This window comes from Anoplopoma fimbria, chromosome 9 (assembly GCF_027596085.1).
Source record: "Anoplopoma fimbria isolate UVic2021 breed Golden Eagle Sablefish chromosome 9, Afim_UVic_2022, whole genome shotgun sequence".
In the NCBI taxonomy this organism is placed as follows: Eukaryota; Metazoa; Chordata; class Actinopteri; order Perciformes; family Anoplopomatidae; genus Anoplopoma; species Anoplopoma fimbria.
Window position 1 is genome coordinate 24,922,397 of NC_072457.1, and position 18,323 is coordinate 24,940,719.

At 42.3% G+C, this 18,323-nt stretch overlaps 1 protein-coding gene across 1 annotated transcript in view; it reads left to right on the plus strand.

Annotated features, from left to right (window-relative positions):
* LOC129095804 (zeta-sarcoglycan-like) overlaps positions 1 to 16,648 on the plus strand; it is a 146,695-nt gene extending 130,047 nt beyond the window's left edge. The window contains 1 exon segment of the mRNA XM_054604368.1: positions 15,426 to 16,648. Within this exon segment, the coding sequence (XP_054460343.1) occupies positions 15,426 to 15,632 (207 nt within the window). The 3' untranslated portion in view covers positions 15,633 to 16,648.
* The last annotated feature ends 1,675 nt before the right edge of the window (positions 16,649 to 18,323 follow it).

Below are 18,323 nucleotides of genomic sequence, written 5' to 3' on the forward strand. Positions count from 1 at the left end.
GACTCTCAAAGGGGCAAAGAAAAAGGGAATAATCAATTTGAGTGCGAAATTTTGCAGGGGCAAATTAATAAAAAAGAGGGAACAAATTTGAGCATACAATTTAGTAATTTCTGCGAATGAGTTGTTATTTTGGACATAACAGCTGGGCCAGTTGGGTCCTTTTTTCTCTGGTATGGGTGTCCTCGGTGTCCTGATGGTTCCCTCACACATGCATGTGAAGGTGTGAATGTTTCTTGCTCTATTCCTGTTAGCCTTGTAATACAAAGAGCGCTGACCTGCCTCTAACATAGTGCATGCTGGGATAAACTCCTGCTCGCTGCGACCCTGAACAAGATAAGCTGTCCATTAAACAATTAAGTTAATATATTATTTAAAAGTGCAAATTTCTATTGGGCAAGGTTTTTATCCCGTTCTTTTGGTCTATGTCATGCACTTTGCTGATGGAGGGCAGACGTGCTATCGCCTGCTCAGCAGTGCACATGACATGTTAAAGTGTGTCCTTGAGCCAAGCACGAGAGGTGCCATTGTCAGAGAGAGAGACTGTTGTGATAATTTATGTTGTGTACAATTTACTCCATGGTACCCTTCTTGCATTGCGGCATGTGTGTCTATCATTTAGCTGTGTTTGAGTGTCAAGGTAAAAAAAACATTTTACAAAAGGCCCTTCTCCTCTTATTTAAACTCCCCCTCTACATGCCACTCCTTCTCTTGCATTCCCTATTTTCTCTCTTCCTGTTCTATCTCTATTTTCTACTTTCTTCCCTGTCTTGTCTCACTCCTCACAACTCTCACCATCCTCCTTTCTTTCATTCTTTTGGAGATTTTCCTTTTCTCTTTCTTCTTCTACGTCTTCTTCTCATCCCCTTCCTCCTTTCTCTCCTTCTCAGCCTCTCAGTCCTTCATCTCTAAGTAACCCAGCCTTTCTAATTAACTTTCCACTGCCAGGGTTATACATCACTGTGGCTGTCACTTCCTAGGGAAAGGGGGAGGACAGGGGAGATTATAATTTTTACCTCTTTTCTGTCATCTCTTTCTCTCTCTCTCTCTCTCTCTCTCTCTCTCTCTCTCTCTCTCTCTGTTTCATGTATTCTTTTGTCTTTTTTCATTATGTGTTCATCTTTTTTCTCTCTCTCTCTTTCTCTTCTCTCTCTCTCTCTCTCTCTCTGTCATCTCTGTATAAATAGATGTCTCCTCATTGATGGTGAACAATAGCATGCAGCATGGTGTAACAGGGATTGTGGTGTGGGCCTTTTTGCAAGTCTCGAGACATTGAAGGACCGACCTTGTCAGCCTTACTATGGCACCCGTTTGCCGGATATACAGAAAAAAGAAATTCGCTAAGGTACAACTCAAAAAGTGCGACAGGAAGCCTTATCATCGTGTGTAAATGTGTTCAGAAAGGCTGCAAATAATTACAATGCCCTATGGGAAATGTATGTGTGAGCTTGATACTCCCATTTGTGTGATTAACTAATACAATCAAACTGTCATATTCAATTAAGACTTGATATGAATCTGTCTTCCCTACAGCAAAGAGTGAGAGCTCTGTCAAGCTGCACCAACCAATAAAGGATATAGAGTATTTACTTTGCTTGGCACCACTCTGTATGAATATAAAGTGTATGAGTCATTGGCAGTTGGTTACCCCACATTGTGTATTTAAAACATCTAATTCAACCAGAATATCTACTTTTACACTTTCAAGATTGCACTGCTCAGTTTGCCTTTTGGTAAAAATAGACAATTTCTGATGTCATATTATTATATTTGAATTGCAAATTAATAGAGTCTCACCTTTTCCATAATCATAACTGACCAAAGCAGGGCAACTCACTTTTTTGAGACCCTTTTCTCCTTCACTTCTCTCTGCAAAAGCACACACTCAAATTCAACACAAATATACTTCTATATGTCATGCTTTGTATTACGTTACAGGTATTTTGTTTTTTCTTTATGAATATTGTCGAATTATCTTTTTTCTCTTGATTTCCCCCTAACGATTCTTATTCATACTGTTATTGATATAATAACTATAACTCTAAAATACCAAGAAGATGCTGTGACCACACAAAGAGCAGCTCCGGGTTACTGTATTTGCATTTCAGGATTCTGCGTGTAATTGGGAACTCTGGGTGCAGAACATTATCCCAACAATTGCTGCCTCATGGGATACTAAGAAAACTGACATAAAAAAAGAGAAAATTGCAGATGACACAACACTGTGTGGCAGCAACACCACATCATTGCATTTATTTATCACCAAAAAGCCTCATCACAAGTAACACCTTTCTGTCTCCCCACCCAGCCTGTTTGTAATAAGTGGCTAAAATACCTACTTGCAGTAACACCCCTAAAAAAGAACAGCTTATCCAAATAGCGTTCCTTTTCATCCATTCTCATACAAGCTTTCCCCTTACCGCTGACACCATCAAATGAACAGAGGAGAGCGGATGAGGGGAGGATAGAAGGAGGATCGGATGAGTAGGAGGTGGAGGAGGATGGCAGAAAATAGATGTTTCTGTCGATTTTGCAGGAGAAAATAAAGGCGTGCAGGACAGCGAGGCTTAAGCCAAATCAATGTTGTCAGCAGCTGGCACTTAAGAAGGGGCCATTAAAGTTTAAAAAGTTTGGAAAGCAGCGCTGGAATTAGGGCCAAATGGGTTAGAGGTAGGGGAGCGCTGGCTTCCATTAAAATCAAAGCCAACGAGAGCTGACAGATCCTCTCAGGATTCCTGCAGTCCTCCTGGCTTTTTTTTTTTATCAACTCCCTTCTTCTCCTCCTCTCTCTATCTCTCTCTCTATCCTCCATTAATTCACTGTCTCTCTTTCTTGTCCATCCATTTTCTTCTCTCTTCCAAGTTTGTTCACCCTCTCTCTGCCTCTCTGTACTCATCTCTTTGTTGATTATATATATGCTAACTTTCCATCAATATCTCCTTTCTTCTACTCCTCTCATGATATGCACTTTATACACCCACAGCTCTTGTCAGCAATGTTTGTGCATCACTCGTTCTCTTTCTGTCTTTTTACTGGAGAAGTTGTTCTGTCTCACTGGCCATTCACTTTAACAGACAACTCCTGAGAGAATAGATGCTCTCGCACACTTAAACATGGATCCTACATTTGGTGAGAATAAGCCATGTTTCCAGCCATAGAAGGCCCGAAAATTGGTCTTAAAGAATTGTACAATTGTACTAAAGTTTTGTCTCAGAGTATATTTTGGATTACAGCCTTATTCTAAAACAGGATCCTTGTCATAGGGTTAGGGATCGAATAGTCTCCGCCTTAATACACTTATAGTGTCAGAAAGGCAGCATATGCAGTCGAGCAGAAAAGGTTGTTGCAGTGGGATAAACTAGAGCACCAATTAGTGTGCAAAATGGTTACATTTTGATGTTTGTTTGCCATTTGTTGAGAAGCATACAGCACAGAAAGGCTCTCCAGGGAGTGATACTAAGACACACTCAGCAAATACTGTCTAAATGCCCTCCAGTAGGGCACGTAAGGTCCAACAGTGGTAGTTTGTGGTTTCACTGGAAAGCTGAGTATTTATGCAGGCCGGACATGATTCTGTCACTTTCTGATGACAGTGCATGTCTGGAGACTACTAGTTAAAATGTTGGTAGAAGAGGTGGCAAAATCCACTGCTGACAGAACCATTTAAAAATATGTATTCTTCTTAAATTCACATGTGCTTATTTATTGGTCAGTTTTGCCTGTAGATGCTAGGAGTTAGAGGGCCTGTTTCACAAAAGCAATAAGTGCCGACGCTCATACACGGGTTGTAAGAGGGAGTTTTTACTCGCTAAACTAGAAATTAGCATCCTCCAAAACCCCTGATGTACAGACACAAATATGAGATTGTTGCTGTGGTCTCATGGGTGTTTTTTTAAGTTTCATTTCACTTGACTACTCACTTGAGGAGCCAGCCTCTCCAGCTATGGCTCACCAGACAACAGTCTCTTTTAATAATACCATTTTTTCCTATAGCGAGGGTTGTAGAGGTGAAGGTATTTTCTCACTTCAGAAAGAAACGAGAAGAGTGGATGGTACGGTAGTTGGGATGTGCCAATCAAAGCAGTGAGTCTAAATATGATGTAGCATTTGTGAGACATTAATGCTTGAAAAAAGGACAGTAGAGTGTCCTTCATGGGGTTGGAAGCTGATACTGTATGTAGAGCTGCCAAAAAAAATAAAAGGTGAGTCCAAAGTCAGCCTCATTATGGAGTACACAGTAGTTTATAAATGGCTCTAACATACACTATTACACCATATAAAAATGAACAATGTGTGTTAGCAATAGCTTGTTTGGCAAAGTGTTATCGTTAGCTTAAACTCTCTACAGACATGTAAAGAAACATTGAATGACCTGTATTCATATTTGCATCTTTGTGGTCATGATATGCATGAAATCATTTAGAGTTTGCTTTGCTCTGCTGTTGACTGCAGAGAGGTGAAATCGGGTTAACTACGGAAACTTTTAACAAAGTTAGGTTGCCATGGAGTTTTATTGTTTGTTGACACAATGCTGGGGTTTATTAAGACGCTGTAGCCTGGAGGTGTTATTGGGCTGGTACACTGGGACTGGCTTATTTTTTTAATATTTTTATTTTTTCTCGCTGCTTGTTGTTTTACCTGCGGGGTAATGCAGAATGGTGAGTGAATTAGAATGCTGGCAGGGGGTAACTCCTTGTCGTACAGTACACACTGATACTGTGAAAGCCTCGCAAATACATAAACACACACGTATATATATATATATTTACAAAAACACACACAAAATGAGCACTCAAAAATGCACACACTAAAACAAATGGATGCAATAAATTGGATGTATACACACATATACATAGCATAAGCCACGTTCACACACAAACACACCAACTCAAACACCTTAAAGATGTACAAACGCAAGAAAATACACCTATGTAGGTATATGCACAGATAAACACACACACACGCACGCACGCACGCACGCACGCACGCACGCACGCACGCACGCACACACATGCACACAGCTGTCCCCTCCTCTCTCAGTCTCTAGAGCCTCTCTGTTTACTTCCAAAACTTGTTTTCATCATCCAACTCCAGTCTTTGAGAGTCTGCATCTTCAGTACGCGTGTGGGTGTGTGTGTGTGTGTGTGTGTGTGTGTGTGTGTGTGTGTGTGTGTGTGTGTGTGTGTGTGTGTGTGTGTGTGTGTGTGTGTGTGTGTGTGTGTGTGTTTGCGTGTGTCTGTGTGTTCATAAGAGATAGATAAAAGATGAACAGATACCTGCCAATAGCTGGGAGAAGTGGATGTTTTTCAAAAGGTGTGATTAACGTTGAAAAATGCATTAGCCTATACTTCACAGTGCCCGAGGTGATCTTCATAGATGTGTTTGTGCGTCTGCGTGTGTGTGTGTGTGTGTGTGTGATTCCGTCACTCTGATGTAACTCTGTCTCAGTCTTTCGTTGTGTGTGGGAGTTTTATCTGTTTTTTTCCCCTCTCTCTCTTTTTGTGATTCCCTCTATCACAGCGTGTGTTGGTGTTCATCTTATTCTGCGGCTGCTTCTCTTTCTGTGTGTGTGGATGTTTGCGTGTATGCATTCGTCTGTGTCTGCAGTTGTGTGTATGTGTGTGTGTGTGTGTGTGTGTGTGTGTGTGTGTTTGTGGTACAGTAGAGCAGACTGATAGCTCTTCACGTCCCCTCTACATCTGGGTCACTACACTCTCAGTCTCTCTCCAGCCTCCGTCATTTAGTCCATTGTCAGCTCCCATTCCAACATCTGTCCATTCCACAGGCCTAATGGTCTGTGTAATACACTCAGATAGCTTCACAACCACCCACCTATTTTTGTTGTTGTTGGAGTGTGTGTGTGTGTGTGTGTGTGTGTGTGTGTGTGTGTGTGTGTGTGTGTGTGTGTGTGTGTGTGTGTGTGTGTGTGTGTGTGTGTGTGTGTGTGTGGGTTCCATTTGTGAGTGCAGGGGGAGCAAGAGAGACAAAGAGAAGGAGAATGGGAGGCAAGGTGAGCTGAGGCTAGCCGAACTTATGTGTGCAGAAATTTTGTGTGTTATCGAGTGTGTTTGTGCTGGTGAAATTGTACTGTTATTGTCCTTTCAACCTCTGTCACACCGCACTCCCTCCACTCCCCCCTCTCATTCAAAGACTTTAAAGTTGACAATTTCTAGTCCACTTTGGTTCCAGGTAGGTTAAACTGCTGCAAGCCTGTAAAGTATTGATTGGAGGAGTCTGACAACAGGAGCAATGCAGTTGCAATCCTGTGTTGGGAAATCACATTTAAGTTGGTTTGATTGGTATCGAAGAATGTTTTTAAACCTTGGTTTTAGCACTGACTGACCCATGACTACAGTGCTACTGAAATACTTGTATGGTTTGGCAACAAAACCACGATGCAGCTAAGTGAAGGGGTTTTAATGCGTAGTAATAACTAATGAAATATGACAAAAAGTCCCTTGCTTATGTTACACTACACAATTAAAACTGCAGCATTAAAAAAGGCACATGTCCTGTTTTTTTTTTCAAGTGCATTTCTATACCCCCTTTATCCTTCACTCACCTCTCTTCCTCCCACCCGAACTTGACTCCCTAATCTCCGTCTCCTCCTGAACACATTCATTCTCCTTTCTCCGCCTAAAGTCCTCCTCAACACACTGTCAACACTTGCTATTCCTCCTGGTCCACCCCCACAAAGACACTTTAACCCCCGTATCTCCTCTGATGTCTTTTTTTCCCCCTCAGACTCTCTCCCGCTTCCATCCCAGGAAAAAGCCTGTCCTTTTCTCCACCGCCTTCCCCTCATCTCTCGCTGCACATTTGCCTCTGACCCTCTTTGTTCCTCAGCTGTGCCAGAGGAAATCATCCATGAAAAATGTTTTGACCCTCCATAATTGCAGTTTCCGCATGTTTCCCATCTTCCTGACGCCAGAGCTGCGTGCTTTGCTAAACTGATGTCGGAGAGAGATGAGCTCTGACACGCGTACGCTCGGGATGCATTCAACCACTCAGACTTGTACATTTATGCAAATGCATAGGGGGGACACACACACATAGACACAGGCATATCCTCAGACACGGACACACACACTTCCTCAATATATATGTAAGCAGGAGTGGATAAGATAATATGAGCACCTCCATAACCACGCAGTAAAGTGTCTTGGGACTATGACACTGTGAGGTTTGGATATGGTCTGTGTAATACACTCAGATAGCTTCACAACCTCCCACCTATTTGTGTTGTTGGAAGCACTGTGAGGTTTAGATATGAACATTTGTGAGGCCAGAGTTTGTAGTGTTATTTTGAACCCTGCCTGTACCATTGTAAGTGCACATGGACACAAATTTACATTTACAGATAGATCAAAATTGAGCATTGGCATACATACACATGTCAAAAGAAAATCGTCAACAGAAAGGATGATTTTTCGGTTTCATTTCAAATGAAAGATTACATTTCCTGGTGGTTTTTTGACCTCTCTGGTTTTCAAAACCGGTCTGCTAAAACGTATTATCAGCTCTTTGTTTTATTAGTTCCTTTAAAATAGATATCTCACGAAGTCTCTTCTTTTATTAAAACAGCAGCAAGCGTCCACTCTCTTTTAAAAATTCCAGTGAGTATATTGACCTATATTGAAAAATCTGTTTTATTTATTTCATTGACTAAATAATTAGTTTTTAAGGCTCTGGGCGATGATTAAGCAATGGAGTCAAGGCCAATATAATCACTGGTATAAGACACGTGGTTAACACGCTCCAGTGAATCCACATGTATTGTAGACTGCTGCTAATGATTAAATGAAAAGAAAAGTATAATGTATAATGTGTATTTTGCTCCTGGCTCGTAGCACAACTAAGGATTTCAAAAGACATAACATAAAAGTGTCAATAGAGCCGGCCTCTTCCTTTGATTTGCTCCTTCACTTGAGGGATATAGGAGGACATACAGCGGGTAAAATAAGTATTGAACACGTCACAATTTTTCCTAGTAAATATATTTCTAAAGGTGTTATTGACATGACATTTTCACCAGATGTCGGTAACAACCCAAGTAATCCATACATACAACGAAAACCAAACAAATAAGTTCAGAAATTAAGCTATGTGTAATAAAGTGGAATGACAGGGAAAAAGTATTGAACACATGAAGAAAGGGAGGTGCAAAAAGGCAAGGAAAGCCAAGACACCAGCTGATATCTACATTACATTACATTACAGTCATTTAGCAGACGCTTTTATCCAAAGCGACTTACAATAAGTGTATTCAACATAGGTATTCAAGAGAACTACTAGTCACCAGAAGTCATAAGTGCATCTCCTTTCTTAAACAAGCATCTTAAAGCATAAACCAGAGCAAAAGTATAGTGCAGAGGCAAATTACTACGAAAACAATAATTGCAACAGACTAATACGAATACAATAAGTGCTACAAACTACTACGAATAGGATAAGTGCAGTAAACGAATACGAATACAATAAGTGCAGCGAACTGATACGAATACAATACGTGCAACAACTAATACGAATGCAATAAGTGCTACGAGGAAGGCTCAGGGTAGTACTTCTTGAAGAGGTGAGTTTTCAGCCTGCGCCGAAAGATGGGCAGCGACTCTGCTGTCCTGACGTCAGTGGGGAGTTCATTCCACCACTGAGGGGCCCTCTGAGCGACGGGGCAACCAGTCGCCCCGAGGCAGCAGAGCGAAGTGGTCGGGCGGGGGTGTAGGGCTTGACCAAGGCCTGGAGATAGGAAGGAGCTGTTCCTTTCACTGCCCTGTAGGCTAGCACCAGAGTCTTAAACTGGATGCGAGCTCTTACAGGGAGCCAGTGTAGAGAACGGAGAAGGGAAGTTGTGTGGGAGAACTTGGGGGGGCGATTGAACACCAGACGTGCTGCAGCTTTCTGGACAAGCTCCAGAGGTCTGATGGCCAAGGACACGCCGGGGCTCCGGCAAGTAGTGAGTTGCAGTAGTCCAGGCGGGAGATGACCAGAGCCTGGATGAGCACCTGCGCCGTCTCCTCAGTGAGGAAGGGGCGAATCCTCCTGATGTTGTAGAGGAGGAATCTGCAGGAGCGTGTGACCGATGCAATGTTTGCTGAGAACGTCCAGGGTCACACCCAGATTCCTCACAGTCCGAGTTGGCGTCACCACGGCATCGTCAATGGTGATGGACAGGTCTTGGTGCGGGCAACCCTTCCCCGGGAGGAACAGTAGCTCGGTTTTGTCCAGGTTGAGCTTCAGGTGGTGTGTCGCCATCCACTTCGAGATGTCAGCCAAGCACGCAGCAATGCGTGCCTCCACTTGGGTGTCACCGGGAGGAAATGACAAAACCAGCTGGGTGTCATCGGCATAACAATGGTAAGAGAAGTCATGCGAGCGAATAACAGAACCCAGAGATGTTGTGTAGAGCGAGAAGAGAAGGGGGCCCAGAACTGAACCTTGTGGAACCCCCGTAGTCAGCATGCGTGGTTCCGACACGGCCCCCCTCCATGTCACCTGGTAGGATCGGCCTGTCAGGTAGGATGCAAACAGGGAGAGTGCAGAGCCTGAGACGCCCATCCCCTCGAGGGTGGAGAGGAGGATCTGGTGGTTCACCGTGTCAAACGCCGCTGACATGTCCAGGAGAATCAGGACAAAGGAGAGAGAGTTCGCTCTCGCGGCGTGAAGCGACTCTGTCACCGCAAGGAGGGCCGTCTCTGACCAGTGACCCACCTTGAACCTGGACTGGTGGGGGTCCAAGAGGTTGTTCTGGTGGAGGTAGGAAGACAGTTGTTTAGAGACAGCGCGTTCAAGTGTTTTGGATAGAAAGGGTAGAAGAGAAACCGGTCTGAAGTTCTTGACATCAGAGGGGTCAAGTGATGGTTTTTTCAGAAGGGGGTGACTCTGGCAGTCTTGAAAGCCGAGGGAAAGCATCCCGAGATCTATCAGTAAAAAGAAAGCAATCCTGCCCCTTGTCAGTGCAAATTAATATCAGGTGTTTCAGTCCCAACTGATGGCCTATAAAAAGGTGTCTCATTACCAAGGTGTCACACAAGAAACATCTCATGATGGGTAAAAGCAAAGAGCTCTCTCAAGACCTTCGCAACCTTATTGTTGCAAAACATACTGATGGCATTGGTTACAGAAGGATTTCTAAACTTCTGAAAGTTCCAGTGAGCACTGTTGGGGCCATAATCCGGAAGTGGAAAGAACATAATTTCACCATAAACCGGCCACGACCAGGTGCTCCTCGCAAGATTTCTGACAGAGGAGTGAAATAATTATCAGAAGAGTTGTCCAAGAGCCAAGGACCACTTGTGGAGAGCTTCAGAAAGACCTGGAATTAGCAGGTACAATTGTTTCAAAGAAAACAATAAATAATGCACTCAACCGCTGTGGCCTGTATGCACACTCACCATGCAAGACTCCATTGCTGAAGAAAAAGCATGTTGAAGCTCGTTTAAAGTTTGCTGCACCATTTAGACAAGCCTGTGAAATACTGGGAGAATATAGTCTGGTCAGATGAGACCAAAATTGTACTCTTTGGATGCCATAATACACACCATGTTTGGAGGTCAAATGGCACTGCACATCACCCCAAAAACACCATACCAACAGTGAAGTTTGGAGGTGGGAACATCATGGTGTGGGGCTGTTTTTCAGCATACGGCACTGGCAAACTTCATATAATTGAAGGAAGGATGAATGGAAAAATGTACCGAGACATTCTTGATAAAAAATCTGCTGCCATCTACCAGGATGATGAAGATGGAACGAGGGTGGACATTTCAGCAAGACAATGATCCCAAACACACAGCAAAGGAAACTCTCAATTGGTTTCAGAGAAAGAAAATAAAGCTGCTAGAATGGCCCAGCCAATCACCTGACTTGAATCCAATAGAAAATATATGGAAAGAACTAAAGATCAGAGTTCATAGAAGAGGCCCACGGAACCTTCAAGATGTGAAGACTGTTTGTGTGGAAGAATGGGCCAAAATAACACCTGAGCAATGCATACAACTAGTTTCTCCATACAGGAGGCGTCTTGAAGCTGTCTTTACCAACAAAGGCTTTTGTACGAAGTATTAAATAAATTTCAGTAAGCGTGTTCAATACTGTTTCCCTGTGTCATTCCATTTTATTACACATAACTTAATTTCTGAACTTATTTGTTTGGTTTTCTTTGTATGTATGGATTACTTGGGTTGTTACCGACATCTGGTGAAAATTTCATGTCAATAGCACCTTTAGAAATATATTTACTGAGAAAAATGGTGTATGTGTAACGGTGTAATCCTACAAACACATGCACGCACACATAGAAATGCAGACATGTCGATGAATATGTGTATAACAATGCACTCAACAACAAGCACTCCTTCATACTCACTCACAAACACTATTATATTCACACAGACTCATTTCATTACACTCTGCACACACATTCACATGAACAAACCCTGGCATGCTCCTAACAACATGCGGACCTCATACTAACTGACACTTTCATTTGGGATAAATGTCAGCGCTAATCCGACCTTAAGCTACAACAAATGACTTCCACCTCGTCTGCTTTCCTTCCCTCTCCTCATCTATCGGCCATCCAACTCCTCTCCTTTACTGCCCTTATTGCCTATCCTCCGTCCATTTCTCCCTCTCTCTCTCTCTCCAACCGCCTTCCTCTCACCTCTCAGCTCCTTTCTATCGAGGTCTTCCTACCTCCATCCCGCCTTGTAAGTCTCTCATCTCTACCCGCTAATCGCCTTCTCCTCTTTCCAATCTCATATATAGCATCCTCTCCCTCCCTCCTTGTTTGTGTCCCTCCATCAATCCGTACTCTCCATCTCTTCTTCCTCCATCTTTATTACACTCTCTCCCCTCCCTCATTTCTCTGTTCCCCTCCCCTCGGTTTGTTTTTGCTATGTTTCGAATGTTATCGAAGAAGTCATTTCATTGGCATTTCCTCACATAATCATGCACCTATCTATGTCTTTATTCTCCCGTCCTGGTCACCATGCCCAAGATCATTTCAGGTGTTCAATGCTATGGCAAGCAGGCTGTTAGAATAAGATTTGGGTTATGTTGCCAACGGTGACTGAGTCCTTTCCCCTGTAAGGCTATGAACCCTGGCAGCTTTTCCTGGGGAGCAAAAGGGAAGATGACAGGTGTGCACCAGGGACCTGTTAGAGGCAAACCCTGACATTCAGAGATGTGGTGTGGTATTTTCCTTGGCCCAGCGCATGGAGAGATAAGTGCACATATTCTTTTTTCACTGGCTCTTAAAGAGACTTGTTGTCATTGTTACTTTGTCTTATTAAAACCAATGGGTATAGCTGGCTAATGAGATAGCTACACACAGTAGATTTAAAGAGGCTCACAATTCTTCCCCCTTTTTCTTTTGAATAATCAAAGAACTGAAACAAAACCTTTTTTTTCCCCAAAAGTCCCCAAACAGGACTGTTATGAATATAATACACAAGTATATATATATATATATAGAGAGAGAGAGAGAGAGAGAGAGAGAGAGTTACATGAGCTTTGTGGCATTTTCAGTTGATAGAGGATAGCTTCAGAATCATTCTTGTAATCCTATAAGGACTAAATGATTGTCCATACATCTTCTTTGTCTGGCGGCATCATTTATTTTTTGAGGTATGGCATATATAACAAATATACATTCCAATATTTGTCAACCCTGGGTCTTATTCTCATTGGTAATTGTACCACTATGTCTGTTGTGCTTACAATCAAATGTAGTAATGTGCCTTAAAAGGTGCTTTGAATACGATTCATTTCCCTAAGGAGAGATAAAGTGTTTTCAATACCGCGTGCTCTGTTTGGTGACGTTACCCATCTGGGGAGTATATGTAGACACCAAAATTCTTAATTTAAGATTAGCACCTGCTATTGTTCCCCATCTTCAAATCTATTGTACAAGTTATCAGAACTTTAATCTACAGGGTAAAATAAGTGTGGACTGGGCCTTTTCTTGATCATCAAAACTATATCACTTCATTCTTATCAATCAACCAACTAATTATTTGACTTAATGTCTCACCACTCATATATTTAAAACACTGAAGAACCTTTCGGGAAGAAAATGGGAATTGAAGGAGATCTAGACAGTTTAGATATCTCACCTAGTGAACACCTCCGAGCTATTAAGGATATCACCATCATTAAATTCACTTCAGGCTGTTACCTGCCTATATATTTCCAGGTTAATGGCTAATATACACACAGTGTGTGTGTGTGTGTGTGTGTGTGTGTGTGTGTGTGTGTGTGTGTGTGTGTGTGTGTGTGTGTGTGTGTGTGTGTGTGTGTGTGTGTGTGTGTGTGTGTGTGTGAGTACTGTATGTGTGGATGTTGTTTATACGGATCGAGTTGAGGCCCGTCAGCCAATGTGAAATCATTAGTTATACTAATTGGTTCCTAGCTGTTTGGGTATCTGAATCCCTCATTGCTCTCCTCTCCTCTTTTTTTTATTTCATTCATCTTATCTCACTCTCTCTTTATGTCCCCCATCTTCTTCCAGCTACTTCTGATGGGACATTTTCTCTCTGTCATCCTTTCATCTGACTCCCTCTCATTCCCCTCTTTTCCTCTCTTTTCCCTCCATCTTTTTGCACTCATAGCTATTTTTCCGCACACTTTTTCACTTCCTCTCCCCTCATTTTCTGAAATGAAGAACATGAATAATGTGGATACAGATGTCTGCTGAGATTATCGCCCGGCCTTAGGGTGTGTGTGTGTGTGTGTGTTAGAGAGAAATAGAGAGAGAGAGAGAAAGAGAGAGAAAGAGAGAGAGATGGGAAGCAAGAGAGCAGTGCTTCCTTGAACATCGAAGATTGCAGAGTAAATAAATAAGCAGGCATAGCAGTCGATAGAAAGCAAGATTGTGTAATGATTCTGCTTTGGAACTCAGCTTGTATCAATCTGAAGATGAGTGGAGTGGTCTGCAGGAATGCAGGGAGATCGTAAGGGTCAGGAGGGATGGAGGCCAATTAGACATCAACCAGTGCTACTCAGCTGGAATACGACTATCCCCCCTGGTTTGCAATATTTCAAATGAAGTTTTGGTAATTGGATTCTAAACAAATTTATTTAGGAACGTGTACCTTTTAAAATCAATATCAACTGATTTTATTTTTTTTATTTTTTTTACATTATGTATAAGGCTCCAAATCAGGTAAATATCACCACAATAATGGCCTTCAGACATTATTGTGGTTTAATGACACCTATTCCAGAACTAATATGCATTAAGTCAGATGATCACAATCCGTCTGACAAGCTGTAAACCAGTAATCAAGATCTGGAGCCCCAGTACAGTTTCCTACTTTGCTTGCTCTCGATGGTAATGCAGCCTTGCATCCTCCAATCAATGGAGCTCAATGGAGCATGTTCTACCTTCTGACCTTTTGTCATTGTTAGTTTGTGCATTGCTGGTGTTTTTCATGCAATAATTTAAGATAGACTTGACTGGGCACACGTTCTGTTAAATCTATTGGCCTCCATCACAAAGCAAAACCCCTTCACCCGTCCTTCAGCACAAACTGATTGAAACTCCTCCAAGTGAAGGTCTAGTTGCATTGGAAATCATTTCAGCAAATCTATCTGTGATAGCTGCACTCATTAAAGTCCAAACGCTTCAAAAATGACCCAAGAACTTAACGTTTCCATGCAGATAAACCAGTAATGTCTTATATCCAGTGTTTTTCATTTAGTACTTGTTTTAAATTGATACCTATAAGATTATTGATTTTATCTTGAAGGTGGTGTCTTCTTCTGGCCTTTTTCTTTAATATAGCCACTTGTTTCTTGGAAATAGCTTTTACAAATTTGTTGAGTGATCTCATCTGTTTGGCAGCTTTTTTTTATTTGTTCAGAGGAAAACATAATAATAGTTGTTAAATTGCAGCAAATTAGTTGGTGTAAAAGATGGCTTTCTTAGCAGAATGCGTTTTTTTCCAACTGCATGCTTTGCCTTGTGTCTGCCTTTCTCCGTGTCTTTGTCTTCCCCTCACTCCTCTCCCACTGATTTCCTTGCTTTTCTCTTCACCTCTCTTGCCCTCTGCCTCGTTCACTCCCACTCTGCCTCTTCATCAAAAGAGACCCGTTCTAAATAGAAATTCCCCCTCTGTCTCCGTAGATCTTTCTTGATGACAACCCCAGTCGACCACAGAGAGTATAGTCATCCCCTACGGCAATGTGCTCTCTCTTCCTCTGTATCCACAACCCCAGTTTCCTTTCATTTTTTTTCTGAAAACATAACTTTTTCCCCCTTCTGTTTTTCTGTGTGTTATTTTAGGTACCAAGGCAATCCATTTGAACTCGGTCCTACAGCAGAAACATCAACTTCTGTGTATCATTTTCATGTTTCATGTATTATTTTTATGTTACATACTGAAATGAAAGTTCTCTAAATAATTTTTCTTTTACGTCCACAGATCTTTCTAGATGCCAACACCATCAGGCTGGGCAGCATTCCCTTCGGCAGTGCTGTGGACCCCCTGGAGGGGGCGCCAGCGGGCACCACCTACACCAAACAGACTGTGTACGAGCTTTGTGCCTGCGCTAATGGCAAACTCTACCTGTCCCCGGCTGAGAAAGGCTCTACCTGCCAAACCACCAGTAACTTTTGTCTCTGGAGCTGAGAGTGGGAGGTCAACAGACACTCTGGACATACGGACAATTAGAGTTTGAAGCTAATGCTAGCCAACTGACTGAATCAACGTGGATCAGGGCTTGGTGGGAACCTTATGCCAGCCAACAAACCGAATTAACATGGATTGGAGCATGGCGTGAAGTTCATGTCTGTTAACCAATCGAATTATATGGATTACAGCTTGGCGGGAAGCTAATGCTTGCTAAGAGACCAAAGTAACCTGGACTGTGGCTTGGAGTGGAGCTAATGCCAGATAAAGGACTGACTCAACATGGACTAGAGCTGGATGAGAAGCTTTTGTCAGCTCACTGTCCAAATTAATATGGATTGATCATGTTGTTATTGCCAGTCAGGAGGACGGATGACTTGGCGGGAAGCAAAAGCCAAGGTTAGCTGGTGGATATGATGCTATGATGACACTCATGGACATGGATGGACAGTCTCACTCCGGGGCTCTCGCTGGCTGTCTTTGCCATTGTTGAATTGCTGCCATGATGGTTTCTGAAAGTCACAAGGATTACACACGGGGGGGTTTCCTGAGAACAGCTAACTCTCTTACAATAGCAGCGAGTTAGTTGTGTCTTCATTGTATGACCAAAACGTCCTGGAAAAACATGCTCCAGCTTTTGTAAGGATCAACAGATATGGTGATGGACCGTAAAGGCGCCAGCAAGGACATGGACAAGGACTCAGTTAGCAAACAGACACAAGTGTGGACTTTGGTTTAGCCCTGCGGGTGACTAACGAATAAATCAGACAATGGTTTAGTCTAGTGGGAAGCTAAGGCTAGCTAACGGACCAATCTATACCAGAAAGGCCTTCCCCCTCCTCCCCCTCTATTCTTTCAACCCAACATTGACGTGTGACCCTTCTGCATTAATCTGCGCCTGCTGAAAATGAATATGCTCTCTGACACCACTTTTCATAGGATAACTAATGCAAATAATTGTGCTTCACCCTTGCATTTAACAGTTTTTTTTCCCCTCACATTTTTTTTAAATTTAATCACATCACAACATTATTTTATTCTAGTTTTTCAGATAAGATATTTAACTTTGTATTTCTTTGAATTATTTTGTTTTCCCTTCAACAACCTCGTAATCCTTTTTCCTTCCATATTTTGCTGCGGCTCTCCTTTATCTGTGCTCAATTAATTTTTTGTGTGTCTTGGACTGGTAAAGAAAACCTCATTCTGCCTATCCACTCTCTTCCACTGGTCTGGTTAAAAAAAAACAGAAAACAATGTTTTATCTGCTTTCTTCCAATGGACTGGTTAAGAAACATTTTCAGTAACCATCAGTACCAGATGCAGGGTTTCTCCCCCTCACAGTCTGTTCTCACAGAGTCTCTGGTTTCCTTCTATGTGGGCATACGATGCTTTCTCATCAGAGACATAAAGCAAATGGTATAAGAAGAGGAAAGCGAGTTAAGTTTAATTGAGGCTCAGGTAGGTGCTATAGCAGACCGACTATTTTATGGTACGGGGCCAAAGCTGGCAGACAGAGGCAGCAGTCAGGCGACGGACAGACCAATTTTGGTCTTGTTATGGAGCATTATACATCTTCATCGTGTGTTCCTTGACTGTCAGACTTTTCTCTCTCTTTTAACATGACCTTTCTGCTCATCTTGTCAAGCCCTCTTCCTTCTCACTCATGTCAGTTTTCTGTGTCATTGAGAAACATTCCTGCTCTTTGCTCTCTTTTTGTTCCTTCTTCAGATTGTCTCTACTGCAGTAATTTCACCTTTCGATACGCCTTGGTTTTCTCTCTCTATTTTCATTCCAGCAGTTACATTTCTGAATTTTGTCTTTTCTTTTTATCTTGTCTTTCATCCCTTATCCATCAACACGAAATGACATGGCTAATTGTCCTCTCCCCGTCTTATTTGCTATTTCTTCACTCGTTAAAGGGGCAATGTAAAAGATAAAGCCAGAACTTTTGTTTAAAACATTTAAAATAGGTACTAACATTATCGATAGAATCTGAAGAGGTTACAGAATTGACGTTATGTCAAAGACGTCTATGTATTGTGTTAGAGATATCTACTGAAATGAGTCAGCTTTTCCCAGCCCATCATATCTTGTCATACCACTTGTTCCTTGAGAGGCGATACTGAGTCACTGACGCTCCCGTCAGTCCTCAGTCCAGACAACGAAGAAGTCGATCTCCCCCGAGGCTTGTCAATAATAATGTCATGTCAGCGGGAGGACACAAATTAAAACCTTAGTCATTCCCCTGTCTCCACCACCCTGGACCCAAGCCCAAATACAAACTATCCTAATGTAAGGTTACATGGACAAAAAGGCCCCCGGTTAGTGGCACAGTAAATACACAGATGTCTCACGTAAACTATAGACAGCCACATGTGATGACTATAAGACAGCGGTGTTATTTTGACCAGCTCTCGAAGTTTCAGCAGTTTGATTGAATTATATTTATTCTTGCCCCGCTGTTAGTTAGTAGTTTACTTTTTGACTGACTGTAAATTTAGATAGTTATGACCCAGAAGTAGAGGTGTAATGCTACCCATTATTATATATTAAATGTGATTTTTTCCATTCCAGACTTAAATATCAGGAAAGATGTGTCCCTTCACTCTCACACCATGCCCCGTTTCAAAAGTTCTGCAACCCAAGCAAGAAAAGTCAAGAAGGTCCAAAATATTATTTAGGGGGTTATTT